The sequence below is a fragment of the Tamandua tetradactyla genome, chromosome 16 (assembly GCF_023851605.1).
Source record: "Tamandua tetradactyla isolate mTamTet1 chromosome 16, mTamTet1.pri, whole genome shotgun sequence".
NCBI lineage: Eukaryota > Metazoa > Chordata > Mammalia > Pilosa > Myrmecophagidae > Tamandua > Tamandua tetradactyla.
Genome location: NC_135342.1, coordinates 10,238,906 through 10,256,184, shown reverse-complemented (window position 1 = coordinate 10,256,184; position 17,279 = coordinate 10,238,906). Strand labels below are relative to the sequence as shown.

The following is a 17,279-nucleotide window of genomic DNA, read 5'->3' as shown; positions in this document are numbered from 1 at the left end:
ATCCTCAGACCACCCAGAAGTTACTTCATTAACACTTGAGTTTCTGGACTCCCAAACTTTCCTTTCATTGAGACCCAGATGCAATGTATATCCATCTCCATCTATAACTATGTCCACTTCTATCGCCTACATCTATGTCTACAGCATGTATATCTATAAATCTATATCATTGATTCCTATATCCGTGTCATCCAAATCCATTTCTTTATATCTGTATCTTTATCATCTATATCATAGCTCCATCAATCCCTACCTGCCATATATCTGTGTAGTCTTTAACTCAAAATTTGGCTCCCATTGCACACCAAATTTGTTAGTTTTACCCTAAATTTATATTTTAAATGCTCTGCCTTTCACAGGCATTTGTTCATCACCTCCTGTGTGCAAATCCAAACCCAAAGTTCACAGGTGTTATAAACACGAATGAGGCTGGTGCTGCAGTTGGTAACAGGAGTCTCAGGAACAGCTGTTCAAGGATGACGCAGGTGACCCAGCCTCCTACTTGCTGTCCTGGTTTCACTCCACCTGCCCTCCAGGTCACGGTCCCTGAATTAACCTGAGTGACCATGTGAATGCACAGAACCGTCGTGGCACAGCGAGTGGCTTCCTATTCCCATGGAATAATGTGAAAGTAGGAACTATGGCTCACAAGACCTGGCTCAGTCTGTCCCCTTGCTGTTCTCAGAGGCCCTTGCTCAGCACATAGAAAAAGACACACAGACACACAGAGTGGGGTACTGGGCACTCTGAGCTCTGAGATGGGATACATCCTGTGTTTTGCCCCAGGAAGCTGGGCTTCTGTGAGCTGACAAAGGGCCCTTGTTGCCAGGCCAACAAGGTCTGGGATGTCATCTTAATAGGACAGAAATACTATGATGCCCTGTTTTCTTGTATCCGTTGCAAGATGCTGTAAATGTCTCTCTGGGCCATCTGTGTTCACTTAGGCCTCCAGTGCATGAGGCAGGGCTAAATGGTCCCTACATGACAAAGTCTAGCCAGCAGCTGTCCTCCATGTTCCCCCTGTCCTCCAGCCCACCAGGTAGGTCAGCAGACCAGGCACAATAACCCCCGGCCCTACACTGAACCTCAGAGCTCATGGCTGCTGCTTCAGTGCTCCCTTCAGAATGTCTAGCAAATCCCTCTTATTATCGACCGTTACCTGGGACACAATGGAAAGATAATTCTTGAAAGTGTAGCTCCAGCATAGCTGAGTTGATAAAGTACAAATCCATTTCAGGATTCTTCACTGAAGCCCTCAGTTTACTGTTAAAAAAAAAAAATCTTTCAAGTACAGAATATAGAAAAATTAGGCAAGAAAATCCCCAACATGACCTCATCCCTATTAGCTATGGTTTGTGTGGGCTACCGTTTCAGCTAGCTATTGTCACATAATAAACCACCCCAAACTTAGTGGCTAGAACAATTGCATTGTTATAACCAGTGGTATGTCAATTGGCCAGGGTCCAGCTGGGCAGTTTTGCTACTGATTTTGCTTTGGGGTCTTTCGGGGAATTGCAGTGAGACCATGGTCATGAGTAGGGCTGGATGTTTGCTGCCCCAGGCTCGTGGGTGTAGCCCCTCTCTCCACCAAGTAACCTGTGTTGCTTACATGGAAGCCCAGGGATCCAGGAGGCAGAGCCAACGTCCCGGTCTGGGAACTGTTGGAGCTCCTCATCCTCCACGTTCCATTGGTCTAAACAGTCCCAGGCTCAACTCAGTCCAGGAGAAGAAGTAAACTCCAGCTTTCAGTGGGAGGAAAACCATGTTTGCAAAGCTGCTCAGGGCTCTTTGGAGTTGAGCAACCATAGCCACTCATCTGTCTGGGTGTCAGCTGGTGCCTCCATGAAATCAGAGAGGTGATGCCTCTGTGTGAGAGGTGCTGAGGGGGTGGGGGGCATCTGCGCAAAGACCCAGCACAGAGCCTTTGCTTTCCTGGCACCTGAACCTAATGCCAACAGTCTGATGTTGTCCACAGGTCATTCCTAAGGGTGGGCAAAGAACAAGGAGGAGGAACAAGAGAGAAACACAGCCCAGGGGACACAGGTCTACCCCTCCCCTGATTCCCTCCTCCCAGGTGGGCCTGGGGCATCCCGAGTGCACCTGGCATGTTTCTGCCCCGGCCCAGCCTAGGCCCCCATTCTGTGTCATCCGGTGCCTCCACAAAGCTGCAGACACCTCCAAAGTCAGGACTCAACTTCGCATCAGCACCACGGACAGCTCCAGCACCGTGGCCAGGGGGCCTCAGGCGCTTTCGCAGGTCCTGGGCCCAGGGAGCGGTCCCTCTAGGCGGTGCCCTGAACCCCGCAAGGGCAGAAGCCAGGTTGGTCACCCATGGAGCCGCATAACTTGGTGGCTGGCTGAGGGTCACCCCTGGCACCATGGGAGAGTGGGTGGGACAGAGGGGCCTGACACCAGGGCCCCAGGGTTACCTGTGCAAATATAAGCCTCATGACTCCCTGATAGTCCCAACATGCCCATACTGCCCCCTCCTCCCTGGGGCTCACCTTTCAGTCCATCATCCCCACCCCATCCCCAGACTGTGCCTCCCCCAACTTGGCCGCCTATCCTAAGGCATTGGAATTGGCAGGTGACGTGCCTCCCAGTCAGCTCTCTCCAAAGACAAGGTCTGCCTCTGTCATATTCACTCCTTTACTATCCAGCTCAAAGCGCAGCATAGAAGCTTGTTACCTGTCTGTTGAATGAATGAATGAATGAATGAATGAATGAAATTTCCTCTCTCATCTTATGGAGAGAGTTGACAAATCTTCCCACTCAGATTAACATAAGTTTCTCCTTTCCCAGCCTAGTGAGTCTTGGGCAGACAAAGGCCCAATGAAGTGCAGACAACAGTGCATGACACAGGGCACCTCTGTGATTGGGGCAAGTTATTTGCCCACTTTGAACGTCAGCGTCTTCTTCTGCAAATTGGGGAAGTGAGGCTGGCCAACCTTCTGGGTCAGTTGGCTTCCAGGCCGTGAGTTCCTCTTTTGCACAGTTACCCATCAGATTCTCTGTGGTTTCCCCTATGTATTTCCTAACCACTCTTCTGCTTTTCTTTGCAAATTGGCAACATGGGAAACAGACGGACTGCAGCCTAGCTGTTCTGACCACAGAAATGCTGCAACTGTCCCCGCTGAAGAGAGTGAGTGGGCTAGGATGGGGGCCCCACAGAGGGAGAGAGGGCTGCAGGTTGTGATACCAGCTGAAAAAGGAGAAATTGGTGATGGTGTGGGAGTTTCTCCATTATAACAGAGCTGCCTCTGATTCAGCTTAAGGGTGGGCAGGAAGGGATGACTATAGGATAAACATATCCATGAAGTCAAGGGGAAAAAAAGAGGCTGCAATTTTCTAGTTATGCCATGTTTTTTTAAAAAATATGTGAAAAGCCATCATCTTAAAGAGTGCATACTTAGTTGGCAAAACTATAAAAGATTAAGGGGGTGGTTATCATTCAAGTAACTAGGGGTTTCTTTAGGGGGGAGTCTTTAGGAGGCTGAACAAAGGGGCCTGTTGGGGTGCTTGCAAAGTTCTATGTTTGCAGGGTGTTTCATGGTAAATCACTGACCTATTCTTTGGGGGAGGGGGGCAATCTTCTGTGTGTTTCTTGTATTCCTCCCCAGAACACATTATAGAAAAACTGACATAGGTCTAAGGAGGCTCCACTTCCCGGGAGTCTGCAGTTAAAAATATCTTCTCAGCATCCAGAGGCAGGTTTCCTCTCCCACCAAGTCCTGAGCCCCTGTGGGTCGCCAAGCCCACGGCTAGCCCTGTCCGCTCCGTGTCTGCTGACCCCTAGCGGCTGCAGACTGGGCGGACCCTGCAGGTCCTGGAGCAGAAGTCAGCAAACAGCAAATACATCCAAGCCTGCCCCCCTGCCTGTTTTTGTAAATAAACTTTTATCGGCACATGGCTACACTCACTCATCTATGCAGGTGTCATCTATGTCTGTTTTCGTGCTTCAAGCGCAGAGCTGAAGAGTTGCGGCACAGACCGAAGGACTCACCAAGCTGAAGATTTTTACAATGTGGCCCTTTATAGAAAGTGTTTGTCAACCCTGTTCTCCTTTGACAAAGACACCCGTGACATTTTTGCAGCAAGGAGGAGAACGAGGCTGGGTGATTTCTTCACTGCTGTTCCCAGACAAGACAATCTGCCCCTTCCCCTCTCCACTTTCTTCTTTCCCAAGTCCCAGGGTACAGAAGCCACCTTCTGCGAGCTGTCCTGTCCTCCCACCATGGGCAAATAAGAACTGAACCTTCAACCTGGGGGACAGACCCCACCCCTGCCCGTGTCCTCGCCATTACAACGCTGGTCAGGGGGAGCCCCCAAACCTGAGAGACTCAGCACCTCCCCACCAGATGGAGACCCGTGGGGCTAGTGGTGCTGCCACATTGTGCAGAGAGCAGGCACCTACTACGGGGTGGCTGAAGGGGGAAGGAGAGGCTCCTGTCTCACCCCAATTCAGGTCAAGCATCTCCTGCCCCCACCCGGCCCCCAGCAGGACTGACCTCCACAGTTTCCAGAGCCTGTGACTCAGGGGTGTCTGCCCAGGGGATCGGGGACCTTTTTTCACTTTGCAGAAAATGACACAGAGGGGAAGGGGGTGGGCAGGGTGGGGGGACAGGGTGGGGCCTGCACTGGGTGTGAGTCTGGGCCCCCCGCGTGGACCTGGGGTATTGATGATGGCTTCTGGGCTACGCTTCTTCCTCTTCTTTCCTCACCCTCCGCTTCCTGTCAGGGCTTTCCCAAACTGTCAGCTCTTCGTTCCCGGCGAGATGAGCCCTGAGGGACAGACCTTCTCAGGCCAGGAGCCACATGTGTCCCCACAATGCTGCTGCTACTGCTACTGCCGCTGCTGCCCTGGGGGACGGCGGGGCGCCAGGACTTGAGGTACAGGCTGGAGGTGCGGTCGTCGGTGAAGGTGCAGGAGGGCCTGTGCGAGCTCTTACCCTGCCGAGTCTTCTACCCCCAGGAAGACTGGTCCAACACCTGGAAGTATCTCAGGTGGACCGACAAGGACCCGGCTTTCGGCTACTGGTTCCGGGAAGGGGCTGATATATTCCACGGTGCTCCAGTGGCCACAAATCATCCAAATCGAAGCGTTCAGGAGGAGACCAGGAGCCGATTCCACCTCCTTGGGGAACCCCAGGACAACAACTGTTCCCTTGACATCAGAGATGCACAGAGAAGGGACAAAGGGACATACTTCTTCCGGGTGGAGAGAGGGCCCGTGAAATGGAGTTACTATGTAAACAAGCTCTCTGTGCAGGTGACAGGTGAGGAGTGGGGTCCAGGAGAGGCCCCGTGGGAAGGTCTCTCTCTGGGCAGGGCCAGCCTGGGACCCCTGCTCTTTGCCCTGGAGAGGGGGTTGTGGTAAAGCGAGGCTGGGCTTGGGGGCGGGGGGAGCTGGATCAAAGCCTGAGGCTCCTCTCGGGGTCACCCCAGCACCCTTCCCTCCTGCCCTTGCATCTCCCGCCCCCACCAGCCCTGAAGCAGACACCCCAAGTCCACATCCCGGGGCCCCTGGAGTCCGGCCGCCCCAGCAACCTGACCTGCTCTGCACCCTGGGCCTGTAAGCAGGGGACGCCTCCCACCTTCTCCTGGACAGCGGCAGCCCTCACCTCCCTGGGACCCGGCGCCCGCCAGTCCCCGGTTCTCACCCTCACCCCAAGGCCCCAGGACCATGGCGCCAACCTCACCTGCCGGGTGACCCTCCCGGGAGCGGGGGTGACCGTGAAGACCACCGTCCAGCTCAATGTGTCCTGTGAGTGCTGGGCCGGGCCGCCCGGGGCCCTGCGGGCAGTGGGGAAGGAGGGCCAGGGTCTGGGACACGGGGCGGTGGTCATGGAAACGGGGGGGGGGGTAGGATTTAGGGGACACCGCCTCCACCCTGTGCCCCCCTGGCCGCTCCCGGGGACACCGGCGCCCCCCACCCAGTCCTCGCCCCTGACGGGCCTGGGGGTCTCTGTGCCTTAGACTCTCCCCGGAGCTTGGCCGTGTCTGTGGTCCAGGGAAGCGGCGCAGGTAGGAAGGCGCCTCTCCTCCCGGCCGGGGCAGCACCCGTCCCCACCTCCTCCTGCAGCACCCAGAAGGCCCTCGTTGTGACCCGGGGGTCCCGCTCCATCCGCAGCCCCACCCTCACCCCACCCCCACCCCGGCCGCTGGATTCGTCCCTTTAGGCCTCAGCCCTCGGACTCCCTGAGCCCCTAGGCGGCGCCCAGCACAGCGACCTCCCCAGGCCCTCCCCGCCCCCTCCGGGCCCGCCTCCCCTCCCCGCCCCAAACGGCGTTTACGCCGCGGCCTCGACACCCCGGCGAGAGTTCAGGCGCGGGCGGGGCTGCGCCCCCACGCCCCCGGGGCCCCGCGCTTCCCGCTCCCCGTCGCGCCCTGCTTCCTTCCCCAGCGGGCCGCAGGGTCACTCGGGGTCGCGCGTCCGCGCGGGTCCGTCCCGGAGTCTCGGCGACTGTGCCGGCCCCGCTGCACCGCCCCCGGGCTCCCGCCTCGGCCCTGCCTTCGCGCGGGCTGCGGGGAGAGGGGGCCGCCCGAGGGGGACGCGTGTCACCCCCACCCCAGCCCAGGGCGGGGCAGACCCTTTGGGTCTTTGCCAATATCGCCTAGAAACTGCTTTCTCCGGTGCGGTTCCCTCATCACGACCATGACAGGCCTCTTTGCATGGGACCAAGGGCCCTGTGCATTTCTTGTACTCTGCTATCTCGCTGTTCATTTCTTTGCCTGTCTTTCTATTCAGCGATTGGACTTTGCAAACTGGAGAGATTAGTCTGGGATATGAGTTGCAAGTACTTTGCCCAGAATGTGCCTTGCCTTCCTTCTGTTCATTTCTTTGGTCACAGTCATTCATCTTTTCTCTTTGGCTTGTGATTTCTCCTGCTCTGAATTGATAGCAATTCCCAGCTTCTCCTCCCAGGCCTTGTCCCTGAAATCTCGCACTCACCCCTGCCTACAGGCCTGCGGGTCAGTTCTCGTTTCCCTGTTGTGCGTGGGAATCGGGCATCTTCCCACTTTCTCTGCCTCCTTCCACACCCTCACCCAGCAACTCCTGCTTGCCGTTCACCCTCTACTTTGTGCTGCTGCTTCCTCCAGGAAGCCCTTCCAGCCTTTCTAACATTTCCATCTCCAGCACTGGCCCAGCCCGGGTCTCCCCATCACGACCCATGTTTTATTGTCGTGAGCACCTGCTTCCAGACAGTTTCTCCACCCAGAACCCCTCCCAGAGGCACCTTGCTAAAGGTGCTAAAGGAAACTGAGGTCAGATGAAGAGCTGCAGAGAGACCACAGCCTTTTGGCGTCAGCTGGGTTCTGAGCTGTCAGCACGAGCAGCTGGGAGGGCGTGACTCCATCCTAGTGTCCTGAGAACCCGAGGCCACCCTCCCCCCTGTGCCTTGGGGTCTGAATCCAGCCTGAGAGGCCATCACTGCAGAGACGAGCCCGCACTGTGTGTTCAGAGTAGGACAGCTCCTCTGATTCCCGCCTCTCTGTCTCCGTCTGTGTCTGTGTTGCCCCTTGTTCTAGTTTGCTAGCTGCCGGAATGCGATATACCAGAAATGGAACGGCTCTTAAAAAGGGAAATTTATTAAGTTGCAAGTTTACAGTTCTAAGACTGTGAAAAATGCCCAAATTAAAGCAAGGCTATAGAAATGTCCAAGAGAAGGCATCCAGGGAGAGATACCTTGGTTCAAGAAGGCCGATGACGTTCAGGGTTTCTCTGCCAACTGGAAAGGCACATGGCGAATATGGCAGCGTCTTCTAGCTTTCTCTCCCAGCTTGTTTCATGAAGCTCCCCCAGGGACAGTTTCCTTCTTCTCCAAAGGTCTCTGGCTGCCTGGGCTCTGCCGGCTTCCGTGGTTCTCCCCAAAATGTTTCCTCTTTTAAAGGCTTCCAGTAAACTAATCAAGACCCACCAGAGTGGGTGGAGTCACATCTCCCTCTAATCAAAGGTTAATACCCACAATTGGGTGAGTCACATCTCCGTGGAGATAATTTAATCAGATTTCCAACCTACAGTACCGAACAAGGTTTAAAAGAAATGGCTGGGGTGGGCAACGGTGGCTCAGTGGCAGAATTCTTGCCTCCTGTTCTAGAGACCCGGGTTTGATTCCCGGTGCCTGCCCATGCAAAAAAAGAAAAAAAAGTCCATTAAAAGAAATGGTTGCTTCCACAAAATGGATCAGGATCAAAACATGGCTTTTTTAGGGTACATAATCCTTCAAACCGGAGCACCCCTCTTGCCCTTTGTCTTTCTGAATCCTTCCCCCTTCTCTCGACACCGTCACCCCTCTGGCTCTGGCTCTCTCTCCCCAGCATCCTCGATCCTAGGCAACGGCTCATCGCTGCCTGTGCAGCAGGGTCAGTCCCTGCGTCTCATCTGCGTCGCCGACAGCAACCCCCCCTCCAGGCTGAGCTGGGCCCGGGGGAGCCTAACCCTGAGCCCCCCACAGCCCTCGGACCCTGGGGTCCTGGAGCTGCCTCGGGTGCGCGTTGAGGATGAAGGACAATTCACCTGCAGAGCTGAAAACCTGCTGGGTGCCCAGCACATTTCTGTGAGCCTCTCCCTGCAAAGTGAGCGAGGGCGTCTGGGCTGCTTCCAGGGACGGGGGTGGGGGTGGGGATCGGGAGGGGCTGGTGGAGGAGAGCAGCATCTACCCCGCCCTCCCAGCCAGGGGACGGGCTGCGGCATGCAGGGGTGCATGGGGGTGGGGTGGGGGGGGTGGGGGGGGTGGGGTGTCCTTGCTTTGCAGGCCAGGAGGAGAGTCAGGCAAGCAAGGCACTCGCCTGTGCACAAAATTTAAGGAGGCACCAAACGGTAATCAAGAGACCTACTATTGTAACGCAATTCCAAAGAATAAAACTGACGGACAAAATATCAGACTTTTAAACAGAGACAGAATGCAAAACCTTCACCCGTTTCACTTGCTTTCATCACCCTGGTCCCGGGCCCGTGTCTGGGTGAGGGACTGGCCAACTCAAGCCCAGAGTCCTGCGGGGAGTGGAGGGAGAAGAGGCTGAGTTCTCGGAGGCGGCTCACCAAAAATCCACCTTGTTTGCAGGGACAGCGTGGTTGGGAGTGCTGCTGGGTGCGGTCGTGGGGGCTGGGGTCACAGCCCTGCTTTTCATCTCCTCCTACCTCATCTTCACCAGGTGAGCCGCGGAGGGACAGAGCGGGAAGGGCAGGCTGGCTGCAGAGTCCCTGGACCCAGAGCTGGAGGGACGTGGGCGTGTCAGGAGTCCAAAGCGAGGGCAAGAAGGAACACGACGGGCGCCCATTTTCGTTGTGCTTGGGGCTATTGGGGTCTCCGAGGCTGGACACCCCCCTCCCACTCTCAGTCACCCTCCAGCCGCTGCCAAGGGGACCCAGGGGTCAGCCTGCCCGTGCCACTCGCATTGGGCTGGACTGAAGTCTCTGGGTCTCTTCATGCAGAGTGAGGGCCGGCAGGAAGAAAGCAACAGGGCAAGCCGAGGGCCTGGAGGATGCGACCACTGTCACAGGGTCCGTCTCTCAGGTGAGGGCCTCTTGCTATCCAGAATCCCATTGGACACCTCCTCCGGGATGACCCCCAGGGTTGCCTTGCTCTGTCTGACCCAAGTTGGTTTCCTCATCTCCTCTCTCCCTGTTCTAGTTTGCTAGCTGCCGGAATGCAGTATACCAGAAACAGAATGGCTTTTAAAAGGGGGAATTTATTAAATTGCAAGTGTAGAGTTCTAAGGCCGTGAAAATGTCCCAATTAAAGCAAGCTTATAGAAATGTCCAATCTAAGGCATCAGAGAAAGGTATCTTGGTTCAGGGAGGCTGATGAAGTTCAGGGTTTTTCTCTCTCAACTGAAAAGATATGTGGCGAACATGGTGACATCTGTCTGCTAGCTTTCTCTCCAGGCTTGTTTCACAAAGCTCCTCCAGGGTGTTTTCCTTCTTCATCTCCAAAGGCCTCTGACTGCCTGGGTTCTGGTGCTTCTGTTGCTTTCATACTTTTTTCCAAAATACTTCCACTTTTAAAGGATTCCAGTAAACGAATCAAGACCCATCTGGAATGGGCAGAGTCACAACTCCACGGAAATCATCTAATCAAAAGTTACCACCCACCACTGGGTGGGTCACATCTCCATGGGAACAGTCAAAAAGCTCCCAGCCAGCAACACTGAATGAGGATTAAAGGACATGGCTTTTCTGGGGTCCACTACAGATTCAACTGGCACACCCCTCAACTCCCTGGCTTTCCCTGCTGGATTCCCTTCTCTGAATCCAAACACCAAGGAATCACTTCCTCTCTGGCCCCCCTTTTCTCTCTCCCAGCCCCTAATTTACCGTGTCTTGTCCATTTTCCCTCCCAAGAACAGCTGCCATCAGCCCCCTTCTCCCCTGCCTGACCCTGTCATTGCTGAGACCTCACGATCTCTTTCCCGGAGCCCCTCATCCTCACCTCCCCTGTCCCACACACGTGATGGAGTGATGGTCCCCAGAACAGCCTTGTCCAGTTTCTCTGCATTTTGAACATAGATTTACCCACCCCCATTCCCCGTTCTCTAGAGCAAGGGTCGGTAAATTTTTTCTGTGAGGGCCCAGATGGTAAATGGTTTTTCTGCAAGCCATAGGGTCTCAGCTCTGCTGTTGTAGAGCAAAAGCAAGTGGCCAACTTGTAAACCCACAAGCATGGCTGTGTTCCAGTAAAACTTAATCCCCTGATCTAGAGAATAAAGCCCCAAACCCTCCGCCTGGAACCCTGAACATTCTGCCCCGTTGGTAATCTCTCCATTAGGGCCAGAATTAGGGTGACACAAGTGAGGCACAAACTTTGCCTCAGGCAGAAAATATAAGGGGGTGCCAAAAATGTCACTAATCGAGACAAATGGTATTTTAATGCAGTATTTAAAAAAATCGAAAGGAATGCAAAAAACTCTGCAAGGAGCAATCTATCAACATTTTACACAATGGCAGGATCAGTAAGTGGAAGGCAATTTAAAAATGATTTAAGATCATCACTTCATCGAGAAAACTTTTCAAGCATGGCAGCACTCTCGGTTGAAACCACGAGAAGCAAAAATATTAAAAAATCCATTATCAATGGGTTTGTGAAGTTATGATAAATTTTGGTTGGGTAGAAAGAAAACATTTAAACTTAAAATAATGTTTTAATGCACACCAACTTTCAGTTTTTTAGTATCCAGTTTTTTAGTATTCGTTTTAACTATTTCAATGCAATGGAAAATATTTGGCCATTAAAAATTAGGTAAAAACATTTCTATAAGAACACATGTCTTTCTTTTGCCTCAGGTCCAACGGGCTTGGTACAGTACTTTTAGTAATCTGGGGGTTAAAATTCTGATATTGCATTGTCTTTGGATTTTAGGAAAGTAATTTTAAAAATATTGTCTCGATTGTTGAGATTTTAAAAATTTGTAAAAATATTATCTCGATTGCTGAGATTTTTGGTGCCCTTTAAATCTTGAACTCAGGGGGAGTGCCTCACTCTCCTCACCCTAATCCCAGCCCATCTCTCCAGCCCATCTCCTGTTCCCCGCTAACACTCTGTGCTCCCTCCGCACTGGGCTTCTTTTATCTGTTTTGATTTTTAATTTTTTAATTGTGGAATATAACACATACACAAAAGGGCTTCTTTTATCTGTTTTGATTTTTAATTTTTTAATTGTGGAATATAACACATATACAAAAAAGCAATAAATTTCCAAGTACATTTTAACAAGTAGCTACAGAAAGATTTTAAAGTTTGGTGTGGGTTACAGTTCCACGGTTTTTCGTTTTCCTTCTAGCTGCTCTAAGACCCTGGAGACCGATAGAAATCTCAATATAATGATTCTGCTGTCACACTCATTTTTTATATCCTATCTTCTCTGTTATACTCCTCCTCTTTAAATAGCATATATACATCAAAGCAATAAATTTCAAACTACATTGCAACAATTAGTTGTAGAACAGATTTCAGAGTTTGGTATAGGTTATAAGTCCACAATTTTATGTTTTTATTTCTAGCTGCTCTAAGGTACTGGAGGGTAAAAGAAATATCAGCATAATGATTCAGCACTCATACCCATTTGTTAAACCCAGCTTCTCTGTATAACTCCACCATCACCTTTGATCTTTCTCCCACTCTTTAGGGGTATTTGGGCTATGCCCATTCTAAGTTTTTCATGTTGGAAGGGGCTGTTGATGACATCGGATAGGGAGATGGAACGAGTTGTTCTGGAAGGGCTGGTCCCTCTGCATTTCAGGACTTATCTGGTCCTGGGACCCATCTGGAGGCTGTAGATTTTGGAAAGTTACACTAGTGTGTGGAGCCTTTGTAGAATCTCATATATTGCCCTAGGTGTTCTTTAGGATTGGCTGGAATTGTCCTGGTTGGGGTTTGGCAGGTTTATAATTGGTAGCAATGTCTAACTGAGGCTTCCGAAAGAGCCAACTCCAGAGTAGACTCTCGACTCTATTTGAACTCTCTCGGCCACTGATACCTTATTTGTTGCACTTCTTTTCCCCCTTTTGGTCGGGATGGCATTGTTAATCCCAAGCCGCCAGGGAGACTTTCACCCCTGGATGTCATGTCCCACATAGTGGGGAGGGCAATGGTTTTACTTGCAGAGTTGGGTTTAGAGAGAGCGAGGTCACATCTGAGCAACAAAACAGGTCCTCCAGAGGTGACTCTCAGGCACACCTATAGGAAGGCTAAGCTTCTTTGCTACATGCATAAGCTTCACAAGAGCCAGTCTCGAGATCAAGGGTTGGCCTGTTGATTTGGGTGTCCCTAATATTTGGCACAGTATCAAGGCTTTTCCCGTGCACTGGGCTTTTTACTGTAATCACCTGGAGCGAAGCTGCTGTGCTTCTGAGTCTTTGCATGAGCTGTTCCCCCCTCCTCAAGCACCCTTCCCTCTCTATTTCCACATATTCATTCCTGTTCAACCTTCACTGGTTGGACCTAAGTGTCACACTTTTCATTTAGTTCCCATGTTCCAAGTGTGATTGGAAGCCACTGGGAGGTTTTGAGCAGGAGAGAGACATGCAGGCTTTCAGTTATCGAGTCATTCTGGAAATATTGTTGAACGCCTGAAAAGTGTCAAGCATTGCAGATGCCAGGGAGCCATCTATAAATGACGCATTAAAACGTATTGTAGCAACCACCTAAACAACCACACCAACAACAAATACATGGATAGCATGTAAAACAAATAGACTCGTGCTTTGGAGAAAATGCAGGGTCCGGGGAGTAAGGGGGGCTTACGAGACAGCTTGTGGCTTGGCGAGGGTTAGTGGTGATGGTAGAGCACAAAGCATGTGGCGGATCCTGACGTCTGTGACTGGAGGGTGTTCCAGGCAGAAGGAACAGCAGATGCAAAAACTCAGGTGTGGGAGCACAGCTGGTGGGTGGAGCCAGAAGCTCTGTGTGACTAGAGCAGAGGGCGTGACAGGCCAGTGAGCACAAAGTCAGTTTGGGGACATTGGGGACAGGCATAAATTGTGCCTGAAGTTGGGGGCCGCCGTGGGTGTGTGGGGAGCTTTGAGCAGAAGAGAGTCATGACTCACTTCCCGTTTCACAGGCTCCTTCTGCTGCTGTGTGCAGAAGACAGTGTGTCACGGTAAGGGTGGAAGGAGGTGGAGGAGCAGAGAGGAGGACGGTGAAGCATTCCAGGCAGGAGCTGAGGGTGGCTGTGGCCATGCTGGGCACGGCGAATGTGCTGAGGGATGAATTCTGGAGCTAGAGCTGATGGGAGCAGCCAAAGGATTGGTTTTGGGCTGTGAGCAGGAGAGGGGTCACAGATGACTCCTCTTAGATTTTTGTCCAGTGAGTGGGAAGAAGGGAGGCGGCAAACATTGAGATTGGAAAGACTTTAGGAGGAAGAAATTTGGGAGAGAAAATGGAAATTTCGGCTTGAGTGTGTTGAATTTTGTGTGCCCTTTGGACAAGGGAGTGGAGATGTCAAGGACACCACTGGGTCACAGTCTACAGTTGAGGACGGGTCTATAATTCTGTGGCCTCGCCACCTCCCCCACTGCCCTCCTCTGACTCCTTTCTCTGTCCCTCCACTCAGGATCACCTGACTGAATCCCAGGCAGACGCCCCTCCGTGTGCCCCTCCCCCAGCAGTGCCTGCCCCCTCCCCAGGGGAGGAAGAAGAGCCCTACTATGCATCCCTCATCTTTCAGGAGATGGGCCCCAGGCGCCTGCAGGAACAGGAGACCACCTGTGAATATTCCGAGATCACAGTCCACAAGTGAGAATCTGCAGTGACTCAGCCCTGGCCTGAGGGGTGGAGAGGTCTGCGGCTGGTTTCTATTCAGTTAAAAGCTCTCCAGGCAGAAAGCTCTAAGTACAGAGGAAAGAATACAGGTTCCCAGCCTGAAGCTGTGGCCTGCTCCTCACTAAGGGACAGACACATCACTACCTCTCTGTGCCTCGGTTTCCTGGTTTGTAAATCAGGGACTAGAAGCTCTACCTGCTGGAACGAGGTGCTACAAGGGTGTGTGATGGCAGCACAGGCCCAGGGCGTGCAGCAGAAACTTTTAGCAAATGATCATTTTATTACTGACACAGAATAAAAGAGCCTAGAAAGAGCAAATAATGTCCTTGTCACTTACACAGCACAAAGAGTCCAAAATAGGAGGGGAAGAAGTCCCATCACTCCTGGATTCCCAGGGTGGCTAAAACTGATCCGGGTTGGACTGGAGCATGTCCCCCTTTGCCTTGGAGAAGAGAGGCCAGTCTAGACTGTCTGAGTGTGGTTTTTATCCACCTGGAGGGGAGGGGCAGAGTTCCTGTTCTGAGAAAGTCTGTGGCTGCTTGTGTAACGGTCTGCAGGGCCTTGCATTAAACTAAACTCTCCTCCGGGTTGTGGAATGGCACACAACTGAACAGGCGCTGAGGAAGGCTGGGCTGCTTAGCGTTTGTGACTTCCCCAGAGGAGGAGATGGGGGCGGTGCTGAACAGGTGCCTGTGAATTCCTTAATGCTACGGGCATGGCTGTGTGAGCATTTACAGGAATATTAACCTACCTGAGCCCCTGGCATGAAGTGTGTGGGGAGCAGGTGCTGGACCCCGGGCGATTTCTCCAGAATCGGGGTTTGACCCAGCCCAGAGGCAGGCATCAGCATGTCTGTGCAACCTGCCCACAAATACCTCTTCTGCAGTTTCCTGGGAAAGGACCTCGGCCTTAGAATTGGCTGTGTTCAGCATTTGGATTATTGCCTGGAGAATCTGGGAAGATGGAGCGGCTTTTTGTGCATTGACTATTCTGCTAGGACTTGCTAATATCACACCCCACTCCTCACACCGGAACCCCAGGCACCTGGATGGGGTGTTAGTAGGGCTGGGGGATGGTTATCGACCTTTCACCAAGCGTTCTCAATGAAACCTCGCTTGTGGAATGTGGGGACCCACCAGCCTGGAATTCTCACTCCTGTGCACAGACTTTATAGACCCTCGAGGGAAACAAGAATGTTTAAAGCGGAATGAACTCTACAAGTAACACCTACCCAATTGTCATCCCCATTTTAAAGAGGTGACCCTTGTAGCTTTGAGAGGTTCAGGAGCTTGCCCAAGGTGTAAGAATAGAATTCAGTTTGGCGTTCACACATGATGACACTGAGTGGGAAGGACGAAACTAACTAAACAAAGGGCTGCAAAATCAGCTGAGGCCAGTCCCGCAGAAAGTAGAAGGAGACGGCCTCTGACGCAAGCCCAGGTTGGCGTCAAATCCTCATCTGGGTAGAAACAAGTCTAAACAAGTAACGGCCAGGGTTACTGGAATGTAAAACATAATGAAAACTGGGGACTACCAGTTAGTTAGGCTGCTTGGATAGGCTGTAACCTCTGGAGTATCCAGTCAGTGGAGGGACCTGCATGCTAAATTTAGGGAATAAATGCTAATGCTTCCTGTCACTCAGTGCGCCACCACATTTTAGTTGTGTACCCGTTCTTGCAAAATCATGAATAAATTCTTTTCTTCTCCACAATTGGGTGAGCATGGCTTTCTTTCTGATAAAGGTCAGTTTGTTAAATTTGTAGGGAAGCTGGGATTCCAACTCATAGGAACTGACGCTTCAACCTAGAGACTCACCCTCAGTTTACCGAGTAATCATGTAAGTTTACTATTCAGGAATATTGCCTCCGTATGTATACACTGTCTATGTAATTAGAAATTAGCTGAAAATTAAGTTGAAACTCAACAGCAAACATTTAAGAAGTACATCCCTCCTTTTCTCTGTATAAGTGAAGAAATATCTGCACTTTTAAGTAATTTATGGTCAAAGAAGAAATCATTAAAAGGAGGAAATTCTTAGAACTAGAGCAGAACAACATCATGACACATCAAAATTTATGAGATGGAGCCAAAGGGATCACTAGATGCTTTTCTGGGCAGTGACTGTTCTACCATAAATGCAATGTGTTAGGAAGATATAAGGCAGTAAAGAGCTTAAGTGAATAAGGCTGAGAGATGCTAATTTAAAGGATCAATGGAACTGGAAACTGGCTCGTCCAGAAGACCCTGGCATGACTGGGAGGAAACGGGAAGCATAATAAACAATATTAGAAGAAGGAAATATGAACAAGGCTACAGATATTGCAGAGATTTATAAAGCCTGAGAACACCACGGACAACTATATATTAATAAATTTGAAAACCCACACAAAATGACCAAATTGCTATTAAATTGTCATTATTCAAAGGGCCCTTACGAAATTGGCTGGGAAGAACAAACAGAAATCATGCCTTGATGGCTTTCATTTTTTCTCAATGGGAGGGCTCAGAGGGGGATTTGGTAAGTGACCCAGAATATCAGAGACAAAGCATTCAAATCCGGTTGAGGAGATAAAAGGCAGCACCCTCGCTCTCCTTTTGGGTAGGCGATTTGTTCTTCTGTGGGTTTTTTTTTTATATAGCTTTTAAAAATTTACCTACAATGATGTGCCCAGACCTCAAGTGTATAGTTTGATGAGTTCTGACAAGTTTGCACAGCTGTGTAATCAACACCCCAATCAAGATAATCTTCCATCACTCCAGAAAGATACCTCATACACCTTCCCACTCAATCCTCACCACTTCCTGAGTTCTGTCACCAGAGATTACTTTTCCATGTCCTCAAACTTTAAATAATTGGAGTCAAACAATATGTACTCTGGTGTCCAGATTTATTTCACTTAGCATTTTGATATCCATCCATGTTGTTATATGTGTCCACATTATCCACATTCTGTTCCCCTTTATTGCAGAGAAGTCACCCATTTATGACTATATCAAAGTTTGTTTATCCATTCTTCC

General features: G+C 51.2%; 1 protein-coding gene and 1 long non-coding RNA gene across 8 annotated transcripts; both read left to right on the top strand.

Annotated features, from left to right (window-relative positions):
* Window positions 1-856: 856 nt before the first annotated feature.
* Window positions 857-4,591, top strand: LOC143658802 (uncharacterized). Of its 2 annotated transcripts, XR_013163330.1 has the most exons (5): window positions 857-1,039; window positions 1,976-2,320; window positions 2,803-2,974; window positions 3,083-3,142; window positions 3,933-4,591. It is a non-coding gene; the product is annotated as an uncharacterized LOC143658802 (long non-coding RNA). The 2 variants fall into 2 exon arrangements; XR_013163329.1 differs by lacking the exon at window positions 3,933-4,591 and having other exon boundaries at window positions 3,083-3,923.
* A 118-nt stretch (window positions 4,592-4,709) lies between these two features.
* On the top strand, window positions 4,710-16,497 carry LOC143658740 (sialic acid-binding Ig-like lectin 8). Of its 6 annotated transcripts, XM_077130967.1 has the most exons (10): window positions 4,710-4,890; window positions 4,973-5,276; window positions 5,486-5,764; window positions 5,977-6,024; window positions 8,320-8,577; window positions 9,066-9,156; window positions 9,437-9,518; window positions 13,561-13,599; window positions 14,053-14,234; window positions 15,148-16,497. In XM_077130967.1, exons 1-10 carry the CDS (start codon window positions 4,816-4,818, stop codon window positions 15,266-15,268), a joined length of 1,479 nt encoding a protein of 492 aa, XP_076987082.1. In that variant the 5' UTR covers window positions 4,710-4,815; the 3' UTR covers window positions 15,269-16,497. The 6 variants fall into 6 exon arrangements, with proteins under 6 accessions (XP_076987082.1, XP_076987080.1, XP_076987084.1 ...); XM_077130965.1 differs by having other exon boundaries at window positions 4,716-5,276; window positions 15,148-16,495; XM_077130969.1 differs by lacking the exon at window positions 13,561-13,599 and having other exon boundaries at window positions 4,719-5,276; window positions 14,167-14,234; window positions 15,148-16,495.
* The last annotated feature ends 782 nt before the right edge of the window (window positions 16,498-17,279 follow it).